Source organism: Taudactylus pleione, unplaced genomic scaffold (assembly GCF_031769625.1).
Source record: "Taudactylus pleione unplaced genomic scaffold, aTauple2 ptg000053l, whole genome shotgun sequence".
NCBI lineage: Eukaryota > Metazoa > Chordata > Amphibia > Anura > Myobatrachidae > Taudactylus > Taudactylus pleione.
This window is the reverse complement of record NW_028284455.1, coordinates 39,392,858-39,412,114: the sequence shown is the minus strand read 5'-3', so window position 1 is coordinate 39,412,114 and position 19,257 is coordinate 39,392,858. Positions and strand designations below refer to the sequence as shown.

General features: G+C 49.1%; 1 protein-coding gene across 1 annotated transcript in view; it reads right to left on the bottom strand.

Moving 5' to 3' along the window:
* TOPBP1 (DNA topoisomerase II binding protein 1) overlaps positions 1 to 19,257 on the bottom strand; it is a 126,790-nt gene that overhangs the window by 21,013 nt on the left and 86,520 nt on the right. Inside the window, exons 19-21 of the mRNA XM_088462808.1 lie at positions 10,908 to 10,995; positions 9,754 to 9,946; positions 9,127 to 9,356 (exon numbers count right to left, since the gene is read on the bottom strand). Of these exons, the coding sequence (XP_088318934.1) occupies positions 9,127 to 9,356; positions 9,754 to 9,946; positions 10,908 to 10,995 (511 nt within the window). The remainder of the gene's footprint in view (positions 1 to 9,126; positions 9,357 to 9,753; positions 9,947 to 10,907; positions 10,996 to 19,257) is intronic.

The window sequence follows — 19,257 nt, the reverse complement described above, 5'->3', positions numbered from 1 at the left end:
TCACGAAGGTATGGACAGAAGACCACGTAGCAGCCTTGCAGATCTGAACTGCCGAGGCACCACGTCGAGCTGCCCACGAAGGACCCACAGACCTAGTGGAATGAGCCTTCAGAGAAGGAGGGACCGGTAGGCCTTCATGAAGATAAGCTTCAGAAATAGCCATACGGATCCAGGCTGCCAAAGTTTGCTTTGAAGCAGGCCAACCCTTTTTACGGAAGCCAAAGAGGACAAACAAAGCGTCCGACTTCCTAAACGAAGAAGTGCGGTCAACATAAGTCCTTAAGGCCCGCACAACATCCAAAGAGGCCTCACCCACGGAAAGACCCGGTGAGTTAAAGGCCGGAACAACTATTTCCTCGTTAATATGAAACTGGGAAACAACTTTAGGAAGAAACTCGGGCCGAGTGCGGAGCACTGCCCTGTTCCCATAAAAAACCAAGAAAGGGGGTCTACAAGAAAGAGCCCCTAACTCAGAAACACGTCTGGCCGAAGCAATGGCCAGAAGGAAAACAGTCTTAGCTGTTAGCCATTTAAGATCCACTGAGCCCAGTGGTTCAAACGGCGGTCCTTGGAGAGCCCTCAGGACCACAGCCAAATCCCAAGGCGCCACAGGTGGAACAAAGGGCGGCTGAATGCGGAGAACACCCTGCATAAAGGTGCGCACATCCGGGATTGTAGCAATCCTACGGTGAAACCAGACAGATAGGGCCGAAACCTGTACCTTCAAAGAAGCAAGGCGAAGCCCATGATCTAGTCCCGCTTGCAGGAAGGCGAGAATCCGAGACAGACGAAACTCCCGCGGTGCATAACCTCTCGGTCGACACCACTGGAAGAACGTATGCCACACGCGATGGTATATCCTCGCGGAAGACGGTTTCCGAGCTCGTAACATGGTCCGCACCACAGAGCTGGAAAACCCCCGGGACCTCAGCATGGCCGTCTCAACAGCCACGCCGTCAAAGACAGCCGAGTCAGGTCCGGGTGAAGGCAAGGACCCTGAGACAGAAGGTCCGGTCGTAGCGGCAACCGCAGAGGAATGTCCACGGACAGACCCTGAAGGTCTGAGAACCAGTGCCGTCTGGGCCACGCGGGAGCTATCAACAGGAGCGTCCCTCCTTCCTGTTTGAATTTCCGGATTACCCGTGGAAGAAGGGAGACCGGAGGGAACAGGTATGCGAACCGGAACGTCCACCGGACGGACAGAGCATCCACCAGAGACGCCCCTTCGTCTCTTGTGCGAGACCCGTACACCGGCAACTTGTTGTTGTGCCGGGACGCCATGAGGTCGATTTCTGGAAGACCCCACCTGTCCACCAGTAGTTGAAAAACGTCCGGGTGCAGGGACCATTCCCCCGGATGAACGTCCTGGCGACTTAGAAAGTCCGCCTCCCAATTGAGCACTCCCGGGATGAAGACCGCTGATATGGCCGGAAGATTGCGCTCCGCCCAAACCAGGATCCGAGAGACCTCTACGAGAGCCGCCCGACTGCGAGTTCCTCCTTGCCTGTTTATGTAGGCCACGGTGGTAGCGTTGTCCGACTGGACCTGCACCGGGCGACCCTGGAGAAACCGCTGTGCCTGCTGGAGAGCATTGAAGACCGCACGGAGTTCCAAGATATTTATTGGAAGCTCCGCTTCTGTCGGCGTCCACCTGCCCTGGAACAAGTGTGGACCCGAAACTGCTCCCCAGCCCCGAAGACTGGCGTCCGTTGTCAATAGGACCCAATTTGGAACCCAGAACGGACGTCCCTTGTTGAGGTGGGTCGTCTGTAACCACCACGTAAGGGACAGGCGAACCTCCTGGGTGAGCACAATCGTCTGGGACTTCAGAGACTGAGTCAGCCCGTTCCACCTGGACAGGATCAGGTGCTGCAGAGGTCTGGAGTGAAACTGGGCGTATTCCACCATGTCGAACACCGACACCATGGAGCCCAGTAACCTCATCGCCGAGTGTAAGGACACCCGGCGGCTGTGCAGACAACTGCGCACCCTTGACTGTAAAGCAGAGATCTTGTCCTCCGTCACGAAGATCCTTTGCTGTCCCGAGTCCAATAAGGCTCCAAGATGCAGAATCCTCCGAGACGGGATTAGAGTGGACTTCTGCCAGTTGATTAGCCAGCCGTGCCGTTGCAGCAGTGCAATGGTCAGGTCCAAGTGGCGTAACAGGAGCTCTGGAGATCCTGCCACCAATAACAGGTCGTCCAAATACGGCAACATGCGGACTCCCTGCAGCCGCAGAGAAGCCGCCATGACCGCCATAGCGTCCTGTATGTCCAATGACACCAAGTAGTCCCCAGGTTCCAGCGCCAGAATGATGGACCGTAGGGTCTCCATCCGAAACTTCGGGACCCGCAAAGACTTGTTGAGTGCTTTGAGGTTGAGAATCGGACGATATGACCCATTGGGTTTCTGTACCAAAAATAGATTTGAATAGAAACCCTGGCCCCTCTGGGAGAATGGAACCGCCACTATAACTCCAGCCTGGAGCATAGTGTGCAATACCTTCCGCAGCTCCGTAGCCTTGTTCCGGTCTGATGGTAGACCCGTGGTGAAGAAGCGAGCCGGGGGTCTGTGCCGGAAGGAGAGGGCGTATCCGTGGGAAACCACCTCCAGCACCCAAGTGTCTGTCGTAGTGGTCGACCAACACTGGGCGAACTGTAGCAGGCGGCCTCCCACCCTGGGATCCCCCAAAGGGAGGCCCGGACCGTCAGGCCGCAGGCTTGTCATCTGGCTTGGGGGCCGGACGTCTGGTACTCCATGCCTGCTTCCGGGGCTTGACCGATTTCTTAGGGCCAGCCTGTCGAGGAAACGACTGTGGTTTGGGCCTGCCCTGGGCCCTAGATGACCGAAAGGACGATGGTCCCGAACCAGAAGGAGCAGCGGCCGACGGGAGACAGGCAGATTTGGCTGCCGCCAGCGTGGCCACAATCTTATCCAGATCCGGACCGAAGAGAACTTCTCCGGTAAACGGCAACGCTTCCAGACCTTTCTTGGAATCTGCGTCCGCCTTCCAGGATCGCAGCCACAAGGTGCGACGAGCAGCTACCGCTGCTGAAGAAATTCTAGACACCAGAGTACTAATGTCTAGAGCCGCCTCGTTGATGTAGGTGGCCGAATCACGGAGATTGCCAATCAACTCCGCCTGATCGGCCGGACAGTCGGATTCAAAAGAAGCCTCTAATGAATCCGCCCAGCGCTCCATCGCTCTGGCAACCCAGCAAATGGCCATAGCCGGCCGTGCTGCCCCCCCTGCAAGGGAATAAGCGGACTTCAGGCAGATTTCTACCTTGCGGTCCGTAGCATCCTTAAGGGAGGACATGGATGGCATCGGCAATGTGGCACTACGGACAAGACGGGTCACGTGAGAATCCACCTGTGGAGGGGATTCCCACTTCGCAAAATAATTATCCGCGAACGGATAAGCGTCTCTGCGGCTGGTATCTTTTGCCAGGTTGTTTCCACGCCTCCTCTAAATGGTCCACCAACTGACCCGAAAGAGGAAAGACTGTGGCATCGCCCTTCACATCTTTGAAAAAGGCATACTTAGATTTAGCCACTGGGGGAACTTCGTCCTCAATCACCAAGGCTGTGCGGACCGCCCGAATAAGTCCAGGAATATATACTTTGGACTTAGCATCAGCGTCCTTAGTATGGAGAGGTTCCTGATCGTAAGGATCTAGAATCTCCCCATCATCAGACGTCCCTTCGTCATCCTCATAAGGAGCGGACAGAGACGCCACCGGCCTTTTATGAGACCGCATCACAGACTCCCCTTGCAACACATCCGACAAGTGCTGTACAGAACTCGTCAGGGAGTTAACCCACGCTGGCTCCTGAGAACCCGGGAGCGGGGAAATAGGGAGACTGTGGGGTACCACCAATTGTCGTGGGAACCCCTGCATGGGTGACGACACCACAGACTGCTGGGACAAACCCATCGGAGTAAACGCGGGCTGCGGAGCTAACTGGCCCACTAAAGCTGTTAACGCCTGAGCGAAACAAGCCCAGGGCGGCTCCTGTACCGGTGCTGTAACCGTAATAGGCCGCGCCATGGACAAACACTGCCGGCAAAGGCCCTCCGCGCTACCCTCCCCCTCCGCTAACGGTACTTTGCACGTGGTACACTGTAGCCGGAGGGGAAAATCACTTTCAGACATGATGGCACCACGTATGTGACCTCTCTCACCAATTAAGTATTAAATAGGCGAGAGACCACCCTGCAGCACCGCACCGCAAGGGCTTTAGCAGAAAGAACAGGGACAGTAATAAAGCTGACAGTTTAGAGAAGAAAAGATTACAGGCAGCAGCGCTAGCACAGTCACATACAATGCAGAAAAATAACAATTCCTGCACTAACAGCGCTGATCACTCAACTACACAGACACAGGGCCTGGTAGGACACAGCGCTGCATACACAGACCTGACCACAGCGGAGGAGAGGTATGCGGGGGGACCCAGACCACGATGCTTCCTTCCAGCGCTTCCAGCAGCGTTCACCATGCGTTCTGGAGAAGATGGCCGCCGAGGAGCAGAGAGGAGGCTGGCCTGGGGGAGGAGCGCTGCCACAGGACCAGTCGGCAGCATGCAGAGAGAGCTGTGTGCAGCGGGGGAGGCGCCGGCTGTGAGACAGGGAAGGCGCGCTCCCCTGGCATGCATTTAACCCCTGGGATGCCGCAGCGCTACCGCTCTGCTGCGGTCCGCTGTCCCAGGGGGTAGTGGAAGCGCAGGTTGGTCGCCTGGCTCCACGCTGCAGCCAGTCCCCAGGGAGCCCCCTGCCTGGGGACTTAGGACCATGTGATCAGCGGGGACCCACCGCGGGACCCCGCTGCTTACCTCTGTCCCCCTTGAATCCGGCCATGGTCCGGAGCATCTGGGGTCACCGCTAGCTGTGACCCCAGACGCCCACCAGCATCCCCGGATCAGTACCGGCGTTCTGGTACCGGCGGGGTGTAGGGAAGACAGCATGGACGTCAGGACTGACTGTCCATGCTGTTCATCCAGTTGTGCAGCCACAGCTGCATGAAGAATAAGCTTCAGGGGCTCTTCTAGCCCCCACTCCAACAGGTGCACCCGACTCCGGCCGGGCACCAAACTAAACTGAGGTGCCTTGGCTCGGGGGCGGGGTATAGGAGGGGGACCTAGTGCATCCTGGGAGGCTGAAAGCTTAACTCTTTGGTGCCCTGCGACTGACGTCACACCTATACCCCAAGGTATCCTGTGGATACCCTATGGACCCTGAAGTAGAAAAGGGTAGAATAATAGCCCTTCCCTCTCTGTGATGAGGGGACCGGAATTATTACCCCTGAGAGCAGTAAGGACTGAATGGCCTTCTGGAGAAGCAGGGCTTTGCTTGGGTCCAATGGAGGTCCTGTGAAAAAGTGCTGGGGGGGGCACCTCAGGAATGAGAGTGGGAGAGGCCTGCCCAGTCAGGCTAAAGCGTTGTCCTCAGATTTGGTAGGTGGACATCTTGTAGCCCGGGTCTGTTTGGTACTAGGTTGGAGGCCTTAGTGGATGCCGACTGCCGTGGAAAGGACTGACCTTTAGCTTTTCCCTGGGGATGAAAGGACCAAAAAGATGACACAGCAGATGCAGAGGGTAAGAACGCCATATTGAAAAGCTGCCAAGGTAGTCACAATCTTGTCCAACTCTGGGCCAAACAGGATCTCCCCAGAATAAGGCAGAGACTCCAAAGCATTTTTGGAGTCAGATACTGCTTTCCTTGAGAAAAGCCAAACAATAGGGCGGGCTACCACGAAAGTAGCAGATGCCTTGGAAGCTAGGAGACAAGTATCCATAGCCGCCTCTCCTAAATAGGAGGCTGCATCTCTAATGTGAGATATGTAGGACAACTGTTCCCTCGAAGCATCAGAGGGAAATGGTCCCTGCCCGACTCTCAATGGCTTTTACCACCCAGGCCGTAGCCCTGGCAGGATAAGTAATAGCTTCTGTAAGAGAGTATATAGACTTCAGGAAAGCTTCCATCCTTCTATCCATAGTCTCCTTTAAGGGGGTTGCATTGTGGATGTGCAGGGCCGCCAAGAGCCAAGGCGGGCCCCGGTAATAGGGGGCGTAGCCACGCCCCCTTGCCGAAAAAAATAAAAGATTTGCAGCGCCGCAAAGCGGCGGTGTGCGCTGGGGAGGGGGGGGCGCTCTGAGCCCCCTCAGCCCGGCGCAAAGCCAGGGGGGGCGAGATCAGTGTGATCACTCCCCCGCACAGGCTGTGGCTGGGCTGCTGTGAGGGAGGGGGGGGGGGGGCGACATCCGACCCGGGCCCCAGCCGGGCCCCTCAGGAAGCCCGGGCAATCTGTACCCGCTTCCCCCCCCCCCCCCTCTCGGCGCCCCTGTGGAACTGTAAATTAGCGTTCTTAACTAGATGTGTCACGTGGGAATCCACTGCAGGGGGAACTTCCCATTTAGTGCAATCAGTAGCTGGAAGAAGGTAAAAGGAAATCAAGCGTTTAGGCAGCTGAAACTTTTTACTAGGCATAATCCGACTGAGGAAACTCTGGGAAAACTACCTTCTGTCGCTTAAATAGTGGCTCTTTTGCCCTAGGAGTGGGTTCTGCCTCTTCTATTTGAAGAATAGATTTTACAGCTCTCACAACTGCAGGTATATTCATTTTAGAGGGGGGCTCCTCCTCTCCCGAGGAGGGTCCTCAATTCTACACACAATACCCCATAATGACCACGTGTAAAAAGTTTTTTTTTGAGATTTTTGCAAATTTAATAAAAAAACAAACAAAAAAACAACAACTAAGAAATCACATATACATAAGTATTCACAGCCTTTGCTCAATACTTTGTTGATGCACCTTCGGCAGCAATTACAGCCTCAAGTCTTTTTGAATTTGATGCCACAAGCTTGGCACACCTATCTTTGGGTAGTTTCACCCATTCCTCTTTGCAGCACCTCTCAAGCTCCATCAGGTTGGATAGGAAGAGTCGGTGCACAGCCATTTTCAGATCTCTTCAGAGATGTTCAATCGGATTCAAGTCTGGGCCATGGCTGGGCCAGTCAAGGACATTCACAGAGTTGTTCTGAAGCCACTCCTTTGATATCTTGGCTGTGTGCTTAGGGTCGTTGTCCTGCTGAAGGATTAACCGTCGCCCCAGTCTGAGGTCAAGAGTGCTCTGGAGCAGGGTTTTTATCCAGGATGTCTCTGTACATTGCTGCAATCATCTTTCCCTCTATCCTGACTAGTCTCCCAGTTCCTGCCGCTAAAAAATATCCCCACAGCATGAAGCTGCCACCACCATGCTTCACTATACATATGGTATTGGCCTGGTGATGAGTGGTGCCTGGTTTCCTCCAAACAGAACGCCTGGCATTGACGCCAAAGAGTTCAACCTTTGTCTCATCAGACCAGAGAATTTTGTTTCTCATGGTCTGAGAGTCCTTCAGGTGCATTTTGGCAAACTCCAGGCGGGCTGCCATGTGCTTTTTACTAAGGAGCGGCTTCCGTCTGGCCACTCTACCATACAGGCCTGATTGGTGGATTGCTGCAGAGATGGTTGTCCTTCTGGAAGGTTCTCTTCTCTCCACAGAGGAATACTGTAGCTCTGACAGAGTGACCATCGGGTTCTTGGTCACCTTCCTGACTAGGGCCCTTCTCTCCTGATCGCTCAGTTTAGACGGCTGGCCAACTCTAGGAAGAGTCCTGGAGGTTTCAAACTTCTTCCATTTACGGATGATGGAGGCCACGGTGCTCATTGGGACCTTCAAAAGCAGCAGATATTTTTCTGTACCCTTCCCCAGATTTGTGTCTCGAGACAAACCTGTCTCAGAGGTCTACAGACAATTCCTTGGACTTCATACTTGGTTTGTGCTGACATGCACTGTCAAGTGTGGGACCTTATATAGACAGGTGTATGCCTCTCAAATCATGTCCACTCAACTGAATTTAACACAGGAGGACTCCAATTAAGCTGTAGGAACATCTCAAGGATGATCAGTGGAAACAGGATGCATCTGACCTCAATTTTGAGCTTCATGGCAAAAGGCTGTGAATACTTATGTACATGTGATTTCTTAGGTTTTTTTTTTAAGATTTTTGCAAATGTAATAAAAAAAAAAAAAAAAAAACTTTTTACACATCATCATTATGGGATATTGTGTGTAGAATTTTGAGGCCAAAAATGAATTTATTCCATTTTGGAATAAGGCTGTAACATAACAATGTGGAAAAAGTGAAGCGCTGTGAATACTTTCCAGATGTACTGTATACAGGGAGACCAGACCCAACGTTCCTGGAGACCTGAGGCTGATGCAGAAAATGGCTACCGTCTCTGAGGGGGCGGAGGGTGAGGGGCACAGGGAGAGGGGCCTTCTCCCCTATGCTGACATCAACCACCGAGTCGCTGGCCTTTGTATTATGTCCCCTGCGCCAGTATGTTATACCCCGGTGGTCTAGTGGAGTCTCGGACGAACCAGTGCCACATCATTGCCTCCAGCCTGTCTCCTGAGACCGGAAGCAAGACTGTCATAGACGCAAGTCCCCGCAAGCGGGGGCGCACCTTACCTGTCCCATTGAGTTCTGGCTGCAGTCTGGGGTCCGAGGAGCCCTGCTAGCTAGGTCCCCCCCAGAGCTCCGCCTAGAGGACCTAGCCGAGGGCTGGAGTTGCGGCACCACGGAGGGGTGATGGAGCAGCAGTGCAGACGTCCAGAGGACAGTCTAGCGCTGCTTGCTCTATTATGAAATTTTTTTTAATAAAAATTAATCAAAAATAAAAGCTTGCGCTGCTTATAGCAGCCCCACTGGTCTAACTGTGATCCAGCTCCTGCCAGACACCAACAAAACGGAGTTGCCTTCAGGCTGTGGGCGGGGTATAGGGGGAAGGACCGAAGCATCCTGGGATTGAAAAAAGCTTTGCTGTTGGTGTTCCGTCCTCCAAGTCCCACCTACACCTCATTGTCTCCCTGTGGAGCCCTATGGACTCTGAAGAAGAAACAGTAATTACTGTCTAAAGATCCAGACTGAAATTTCCCACTAGATCTGCACTAAAGTTCAGTTGTTTTGCATTGGGTGTGATTTAATCAATTTCATGCATGTTACTCTTTTCATACTGCAACTTTTGCCTCAAAGACCTATTATATGTTTTAAAGTCAAATTTATAAAATATTCTTACCCATTTCGGCTAACTCCGTGTCAGTCAAGGATTCCTTAAACTGAACTTGGTCAGCACCATGCATAATCATCTGAGGTTGCAGAGATTCTGTGCATTGAGAGGGACTATTGGGCCACTGCAAATTACTCGCCAGCTTGGCCCTCTCCTCTCTCGCAGTGGGATCATCCCAAATAATTTGCTCATTCTGTGATGGTTCTGTATTGATGTCTGTTGTGGGCTGGCGAGAATTTCTAAAAGAACAGCAACACAAAATGTTGCAATAAGAATTTTAAAACATCAGAACATGTAATTGGGAGGACCTCTCTCCCCAGCAGTTTCTGTTAAAGTCATTCCATAGAAAATTGTGAGTGAATATAATTAACACGATCGTTGGCTTAATGGCCATGGCAAAGACACAACACCCATTTCAGTATTAATGCATCTGCATTGTCCATTTGAGCTATTTAATACACAAGAACATCCTCAATGTATATATATGACCATTTAAATGTGTATTGCCACTATAACCATCCTAAGGACTTATACACATGGTCATTAATATTGCATATTTAATTGATTGCTTTTCATTGTTTCTTCAGTATGGTTTGCAGAGTTAGTTATATGAACAACACTGACTAATATAAATACCTTCGTGCTTCTAACACCCTGCTCCTTCCATTACGTGTTGAACGCGCACCATCAGGAGTGCAAGGAGAGTTATCATATCCTGTTCTGCTCAATGATGCCCTTTGTCCTTGTGCCTTCACCATGGATGTTGCAGACATCAACTCTTGCAGCTGTCGCTGGAAATTCTCTCTCATCTCTAATGTCTGTGTAAGAGCTGGCCACATATGAAAATACAAAAATAAACTTCCAACTATACACTTATGCAAAAAAAGAGGACAAGTGTGTACCAATAACACAGTTGTGGTCTAAGGCAGCAAAATTCAGGGGATTGCAGCTGATGCAAATTAGGAAAATTAAATAATATTCCAATGTTCAAATGTAGTGAATTCTCGCAGGACTCTGGTAGCTTGCCCCAGCGTTAAACCCTCAACTCCCCCAGCACAGACAAACCTAAGTAAATGAAAAACAAAAACATTGAGGCCAATAGACCCCAGCTCTCAGGGTACATGGTTGGGCTGAGTTTATGAGTCTCATATCCCTTCCTGTGTACAGAGAGAAAGTAGACCTGATTGCTGTGTAAGCTGAAGACCAGAGTGATGAAAATGTGCGAGTTCTAAGTGGGAAGTGTGGAGAACAGTGAAGCCAATGCAGAAGAGCAGTATAGCAAATGTAAGCTCAATAGTACCAGGCAGCTGACCTGTACTGCAGGTCAAGTGAACATAAGCATTCATTATGAGACACCAGAGTGGTCAGAGACTGCAGTGTCCAGAACAGAGTGGGGCATGTGAGAAGTGAACCTGTTCACTAGTGAATGTAAGCAGTGATGACCACAACTGTGTACAGGCGGCAAAGCAACAGTTAGGGTGACAATTCAACTACATGACACTGTCACTTCTAGTCTACATAAACTTTACAGCCTTAATTAAAAAAAAAAAAAAACAACTGTGCTGGTGTGTGAAAATGGAATAGCCTTACATAACTTATTAGAGAAAGATAGTATGCTGACCATTTATTTATTTCAAAACTTCTAACAGCATTCTGCTACATCTGCTGTTTGTCAATGAATCCACAAAACCTCAGGTGAGATAGGCTGAGCTAGAGCTAGTTGGCTAACCCAAGAGTGTTCCACAGGTAGGTGGTATTGAAAGAATACATTCTAGGCAAACAATTATTACCTCCTTTAACTTCACTTGCTGCACTTTGAGCTTCTCCATCATCATTTGCTGTTAAAGGTGAGATTTCAGCTTGCTCATCTTCATTATTCTAGATGCAGAAATGAGTGTGTCAGTATTTGAGGAATTCAACTTTTATTTGAGACATAAATGAATGAAAAGCAAAGATGCATAGGATGGTTGACCTTGTTTGGCAGCCTACATGTTAGCTAAAAGAAAATACATTTTGTTAGGGTTTGAAGTGTAAAAGAATTTTTAAAATGGTCTTATTTTCTTTATGCTTCATTAACTTACAAACATATTCCCCAGACGGTGAAAAAAGACCTAGGGGGGCACTATAAATATACAAACATTACTTTGTTTGATATAAGTGTAGATGACCTATAAGCTTAAACCAGTACATTTTGTTTGTAGACTGAGGGTCTGATTCAGAAAGGAATGCACAGATGCAGACGCATGCAATCGGCTGATGCTCACGGTCTGCGCATGCGTCTGGGTCACAATGCGCGTGCGCGAACCTCTCACTGCGTCCGCAAAAGCGAGCGCAGTGAATACTCAGACCCAGTAAAAAGTGATTGGCAGGAAGTGCAGTTTGTGAATGGATACAAGGAGTGGTCAGCCGAACACAGGCGTGCTATTGCGTTCGCACCACATTACAGGGGCGTGCATAAAATTAACCACTGAGATGCCGGACACAGCCTAGCATCCCTCTGTGTGCAGGAAGTCTCATCTCCTGCGGCAGCGTCAGGTCTACCTTTAGTCTGCGTGCGGATCCTATGTTGCCGATGTTTTCTTAGCCTTGCGTATCAGTACGGACGTTAGTGGAGGGTAAAAGGGGGCGGCATTATGTAGTGCTGGGTGTCTGGATCTTTGTGTTGCGATTTTCGTGCGTATGCATTCATTAGCATATTCTCGCAGCGGCCGGGTGCGTGTGTCTGCATCCATGCATTCCTTGCTGAATCAGGCCCTGAGTGCTACACGGCCTTCTTATGTGTAGCTCTCATTCCTGTAGTGACACACTGCACAACATTCTACTGAACGTAACATGAACAGCCATGGGTCATCTCTCTGCAATCTGCTGTAGCTACAATTTTGCCATACAGATGTGTTCTCATTAGCCTTTGCTGAAATCGTGTCTAACAGCCCCTCTTGGAGTGCCAAATGCCGCGAGATTATGCTAGCGCCGGGCGTTTTTTTTTTGCAGAAAATGCATCTAAGTTACAATGTGATGCGGCTAGGATGCATCAGGAGACCGTTGATTTATGTGATATGCACATTTTCTACATAAAAAAAAGGCACCCAATGCTAGCAGAACTGCACAAAACCTGGCAGCTTACTCATGCTAGGCATATTGCGCTGTATGGAATATTGAGGCTAGATGAGCAAGAAAACATCTGAAAGAACCACTTATGCAGGAGTAATTTGGTTAATTTGATATCAGGAATGCAGCGACCTCTCATATCTGTCAGTTCTCAATAGAAATTGGTCTAAAATGAAAAGCGGAGAATCTTTATCAGGGTTTTGCCTATTGATCTAGCATATCAACCCAGTCCGGCAGGAAACCGACAACATGAGTAAACATAATACTTTCCAAATTCTCAGTACAATTTGGGGCATTTATTAAAGTTCTAGCTACAGAAATTGTTTAAAAAATTGTTTAAATAATACCCCTTTCACATCGCCAAAATAACCCGGGTTATTCCTGGGTCGACATGATTTTAAAATGCACCAAAATTAATAACCCGACCCGGTATTTCAACCCGGGTTAAAAGAAGGGTTAAACACGGGTCGGACCCGGGTTATTTGGCTCTTAAATGGTACAGACCCGGGATATTCGACCCGGGTCTGAGAAGATAGTGCTGATTGGCTTTTTCCTGCACACAGAGCACGTCTCTGTATTTACATTACTGTCCTGCACTGCACACTTTGGGCCTGATTCAGACCTGGTCGCAAGCGCTGAGCGCTCGCAACCAGGTCGATGTTTGCCCACTGTGCATGCGCACAGAGGAGCCGGCTCCGTCGTGCGCATGCGCGAGACCCGGCTAGCGACGGGCGCTACGTCGCTCCGGGTCTCGCACCAAAGGGGCAAGCTGTCGATGGTGATTGACAGCTCGCCCCGTTTGGTAGGTAGGCAGGCAGGGGGGGTGGTTGGCCAAACGGAGGTGTTCCCGAAGGAACGCCTGCCGTTTGGGGGCCGGCCCCACTGACATCACTAGTGATGTCAGTGGTGAGCTTCCGGCTCTATTTAGAACCGGATGCTCACTGGGGCTTGCGGCCGAGACCCTACCGCAAGGGTCTCATCGCAAGCCCGATGGTCGCGATGGTCTTGACCATCGCGACCATCAACCTGGCCACTCAATAGCTTTATCAGGGTTTTGCCTATTGATTTTATTTTATCAGGGTTTTGCCTATTGATCTACCATATCAACCCATATCTGTAGCTAACCCTTTGCACACTTTACATCTGTGACATATGCTCTGTCGGCCATGATTGCTGCACTGCAAGCATTCCCCCAGCCCCTCCTTTTTCTTTAATGAAAACGTCATCATAATTGTGAGCCAATAAAATCCTTTAAAAATTACATCACACTGTTTTAACATGGGCAACCCAGGTTGAGTTAAAAGGCACCAAATCTGCAATAACCCGGGTTATAATGGCGATGTGAAAGGCCCTGACCCGGGTTTGCGATGTGAAAGGGGTATTACAAATGCTTTTTTCCCCTATGACAAGCAAGACTTTTCAAATGTTGCAGGGTTTACAGGGCCATGATGCAACATTATAGCACTAAAAAAAACAATGGATTTCAGATAAATTGTTGCAACATTTTAGCAACGAAAGACAAAAATGCCATGCCGGAGGGAGGAAAAGTTAACAAACAAATAAATAAAAATCGGTTTACACTATTTCTGTTGTGCCCTAGTTTTAATAAAAATCTATCTTTACCAGCTTTCCTTGGCTGTTATAAGTAATATTTTTCTCTGATTACATTGGATGCTAAGAGCGGTATTCAATTAGTTTCGCACCCACGGAAAAGTTTCGCCTGCCCGACTTTTCACAGCCATTGCGTGTTTTGGACGCGGAAACTTATCGTGCGTGTCTCCGCTATTCGCCGTGTTCAATTCCAAAACACGCGAAAAACAGCAAGTGGCGAAGTCAGAACAGGCGGAAAGTGGTAATAATTTTGGAAATCAGACTCGACCCCCCAAAAAGATGCATTATCATTGGGGATCAATGTAGATGTGTCCGAATAGCCCTAATAAAACTGTTTGAGGTACTGAAGTTGTTTCAATAGCTTCTTATTAGCGTCTTTGCACAAATGGTGAAGAAAGGCATTAAGCAGTATTTTGTGGTGAAAATAAGTAGTCCTGTCAAATTTGGGGTACTTGAAAATGGGAGCTAGCATATTTTTAGGTCTCTAAAGTGAACTTTAAAAATGCAATCCCAAAAACACTTGGCCCCTCCTTACAGCACCCCTAGAAGTCTATTACGCTAGTTTTTATGCTTGTCCCCCCACTTTGTACTTTTTCGCCCCCAAAATGAAAGTACTTTTTTGGGGTATTCTTATGTTTTTTTCCCCCGGATTTTTTTTTTTACACAGTTGTCCTTTGGGGAGCTGTCCCAAAGGTTCTGAGTGGTTTTCCCACATTTGCACCCCAAAATTAAAAATTTTGCACTTCTTTTCTCCTGCTATTCTTAGGCAAATCTTTTTCGCCTATTACATTGCATTGACTTTCTGTGTAGGCGAAAACTGTCTGGAATTGAATTTGGAGATAAGTTCCAACCACGCAAAAAACCCCGATCCGCAATACTTTTCCGCGAAAAACGGCCTTTCGCTTCCAATTCAATATGGCCCTAAGCCTCCTTCAGGATATTTACACTTTAAATAAATTCAATCTTCTTAAGCTTCTTTATTCTATGTAACACCAACGAGCATGGAACTCAGTATTTACCTAGCCAAGCCCCACAGGTCAGGACCACAGAAGCACAAAAATAAGGGAAACGCCACCACCCCTGAGAAAGTGTCTCGTATTTCTCTTTACAGTTTCATGTGTACAAAGGGTCAGTGTTCTCCTATGGATTCTGAGAAAAGTATTTAACATGGACATAAAAATCCCATTTTCTTAATCATCCAATTGGGGGACACTGGACCACAGAATGAAAAGGATCCCCTCAGGTGGGTCTTCTCAAAAAGTTGCAGCACTTTCCCATAAAGAGTGGAGTCCTTGGGCTCAAAAATATGAAACTAGTAAAAATGTGTAAATACATTCATCAAGGAACACGTGACTGCTGCTATAGCTGCTCAGCCGACAGTCCAAGCTGTGCGCCCATAAGGTGTTCACAAAAAGTTTCCCCACTCCAATGTAAGCATGATGAAACACCTAGCTATAGTTTTAGACATTCAGGGCACGTAGCGACTTCCTGCCCATATACAGGTTTTCCGTAGCGCAAGGTAATATTGCCGGGAGAATACCAGACATATTGATTGGCATCACTGCCTCGACTGGGGATCAAACGGCCCTGGAAGAAGTGCTGGCCGCTTACTGTACCCCACCCTCGGAGGCTTGCTGGTGAGGAGAGCCCAGTCCGGGTTTCCAAAAGGGACGACCCTTGTTCAAATGGGAAGTCTGTGGCCACCAGGCTAGGGACAGGCGAACATCTGGGGGGGAGGCTCATCTTCTGGGATCTGAGCAGATGAGGTAGCCTGTTCCACCTGGAGAGGATCAGGTGTTGTAGTGGCCTGGAGTGAAACTGGGCGAATTCCACCATGTCGAAAGTGGACACCATTGATCCCAAGGCCTGCATTGCAGAGTGAATCGACAAATCGACGATTGTGGAGCAGTCTGCGCTGTAGTGCTGAAATCTTGTCCATCATTCGGAAGATTCTCTGAACTCGAGAATCCAGGAGGGATCCCAAATGTACTATCCTTTGAGAGGGTGTCGGGGAGGACTTTTTCCAGTTGATCAGCCAACCGTGCCGTTGTAGAAAAGCAATGGTTATCTGCAGATGGCGGTGAAGTGTCTCTGTGGAGCTGGCCAACAGCAAGAGAACATCCAGGTATGGGATCAGTCTGATTGACGACGAAGAGAGGCCACCATTACTGCCATGGTCTTGGTAAAGACTCGAGGGGCCATTGAGAGGCCAAATGGCAGAGCCTGAAATTGGTAATGCTGCTGCAGTGTAGCAAACCAGAGATATTGTTGATGAGAAGGCGCTATAGGTACATGTAGGTAAGAGTCCTGAATGTCCATAAAATCTCCAGGCTCCATAGCTAGGATAATAGAATGGAGAGTTTCCATACGAAACCTGGGCATCCTGATAAATTTGTTCAGAGATTTGAGGGTTAGGATAGGCCAAAGAGACCCATTGGGCTTAGGAAATAAGAAAAGGGTAGAATAATAACCCTTGCCCCGTTGTGAGCAGGGAATCCAAATTATTACCCCTGAATTCAGTAAGGACTGAATGGCTTTTTAGAGCAGCAAGGCTTTGGTCGAGTCCGATGGAGGCCCTGTGCAAAAAAAACAGTTGGGGGTGGTGTCACCTCAGGAAAGAGGGCGTATGCGTAGGAGACCACTTCTCTTACCAAAGCAACTGACGTGGTCTGATGCCAAACCTGGGCGAATTGAAGAAGTCGGCCTCCAACCCTTGACAGGTGGACGTCTAGTAGCCCAGGCTTGTTTGGCCCTTGGCTTGGAAGCCTTGGCTGATGTCTGTTGTTGTAGAAAGGATTGACCCTTGGCCTTGCCTTGAGGACGAAAGGATGACGTTAAGCATTATATGTAGAAGGCAGGAATGCCATCTTGGAAGCCGCCAAAGTAGTCACAATTTTATCTAATTCTGGAACAAATAAGATGTCTCCCGAATAAGGTAGAGACTCCAGAGACCGCTTACAGTCCAAATCCGCTTTCCAGGAACGGAGCCAAACAATATGGCAATACTGCAGTGGCGGATATCCTGGAGGCCTGGAGAGTCATATCCATAGCTGCTTCTCCTAAGTAGGAGGCTGCATCCCTAATGTGAGATATGAAAAATTGTTGTTCCCTTAAAGCAGAGGGAAATGTCTCTTCTAGGGCCTCTGCCCAACTCTCAATGGCTTTCGCCACCCAGGCCGTAGCCCTAGCAGGACGAGTAATAGCTCCTGTAAGAGAGTAAATGGATTTATGACAAGCTTCTATATGTCCGTCTGTAGTCTCCTTTAAGGAGGTTGCAGTATGAATGGGTATTGTGGCATTTTTAACCAGACATGTTACATGAGAATCCACCGCTGGGGGAATTTCCCATTTAGGGCCATATTAAATTAGCAGCGATAAGTCAGTTTCTGCGGAAAAGTATCGCCGGTGACGTAATTTCGCCGCCATGCAAAAAGTTTCCTCCGTATTCAATTCCAAAGGGCTTTCACCAGTGCAGAAACTCAATGCAATGGGACCTGCGATAAAATTTCGCCTATGAATAGGTGTTGATAAAAAGTGCAGAATTTGGGTTTTGGGGTGCAAAGCTGTGGGAACCCCCTTGCACCCTTGGGACAGTTCCCCAAATGTAAACTGCGTTAAAAAGTTTAAAAAGAGTCCTTAGATCACCCCAAAAAAGAACTTTTTTTGGGGGGGGGGGGGGGCTGAAAAAGTCTAAAGTTGGGGGACAAACTTAAAAACTAGCGAAATAAACTCTAGGGGGGGTCCCCAAGTACGCCTCAGGTGTTTTTAAGCTTGCAGGTGCTTGCGGAAAGTGGATTTTATTTACTAGTTTTAAAAGTTCACTTTAGCAACTTAAAAATATGCTAGCACCCATTTTCATGTACCCCAATTTTGCTAGGACTACTTATTTTCACCACAAAATGCTGCTTAATGCCTTTCTTCACCATTTGTGCAAAGACGCTAATAAGAAGCTATTGAAACAACTTCAGTACCCCAAATCTGACTGTACTTTTCGCATATTGCAGCTTCGCTGACTCATGTTTTGAAGATTTCTAATGTAATACGGCAGAAAGCTAGCGTGCGTGCGATACTTTTCCGCATTGAAAACCACCGAAGTAGTCGAAAAGTACTGCAACCGCGCTATTTAGTATGCAATAGTCTTCACAATTACATACAAAAAGTGAGGTACAATAAACCCCCTATACTTTAGTATATAAGGGTATATAGGGACAGTTATAAACGGACAGTATAGAAAGAGAATAGTGCTAGCACAAGTCACATTCAAACGCAGAAAAAAAAACAATAAATGTCTGTAATGGGCACTAAAATCAACTACACAGACCACAGTGGCTGGTAGGATATAGCGCTGTATAACCTGGCCCGTGGGAGAGGTATACAGGGAAACTGGATCCAGCATTTCCCGGAGACATCCTTGCAGAAAATGGCTGCCGCACGTCACTGAAGGGGCGTAGGGTGAGGGAGGAGCAGTTCAGGGATCACCAAGACTGCAGTGGAAAGGTGCCCTAAGCTGGGGGAGGTGCTGCAGGGAGAGCGCCTTATCACCTGGCTGATGTTAACCACCGGGTGCCCTGGCCATACCGGTGGTGTAGTGGAGTAGCGGGCGAGCCAGTGTCCACATCAGCGCCTTCGATCGGTGGCAAGACTGCACTAAACTGCGGGTCCCCGCCTTATCTGTCCCCTGGATTCCAGGCTGCAGTCTGGGGAGCCTGCTGGCTAGTCCACCTCGGAGCCCCACCGGGAGTACCTAGCACAATCTTGGTGTCACAGCGACGCAGAGGGGTGCATGGGGTGGAAGCACAGACGTCCAGACACCAACGAAACTGAATTGCCCTCAGGCTGTGGGCAGGGTATAGGGGGAAGGACCGGAGCATCCTGGGTTTGAAAAACTTTGATGTTGGTGTCCGGTGCTCCAGGTCCCACCTACACCCCAATGTTTGGAGCCCTACTACGGACCCTGAAGAAAATATGAAATACATTTTCTGTACAGTAGGATAACATTGCCTAGAAATCAATAAGTACTAAGGTGCCCTAACATTTGAATGAGGACCTCACTCTAAAATGGGTGCCCCCTCTATTATTTGTGGCCAGGTTAGGGGGGGGGGGGGGGGGGGGGGAGGTCTTCCTCCATGCCCGGACTTCATTCTTTTACTGTAGTTCAGGGGTTTAATGTCTGGTGATCAGTGTGACCAACAGACATTAACTTCTATGTGAGCACATTGTTTGAAGAGGGGACTGCCCTTTTTCAAACGAGGGTACTCCGATCTGTCTAGGCCAGTGATTCCCAACCTCGGTCCTCAAGGCACACTAACAGTCCTGGTTTTAGTGATATCCATGCTTAAGCACAGATGGTTAAATCAAAATACCTAAGGTACTACTAATTAAGTCACCTGTGCTCAACTATGGCTATCCTTAAAACCTGGA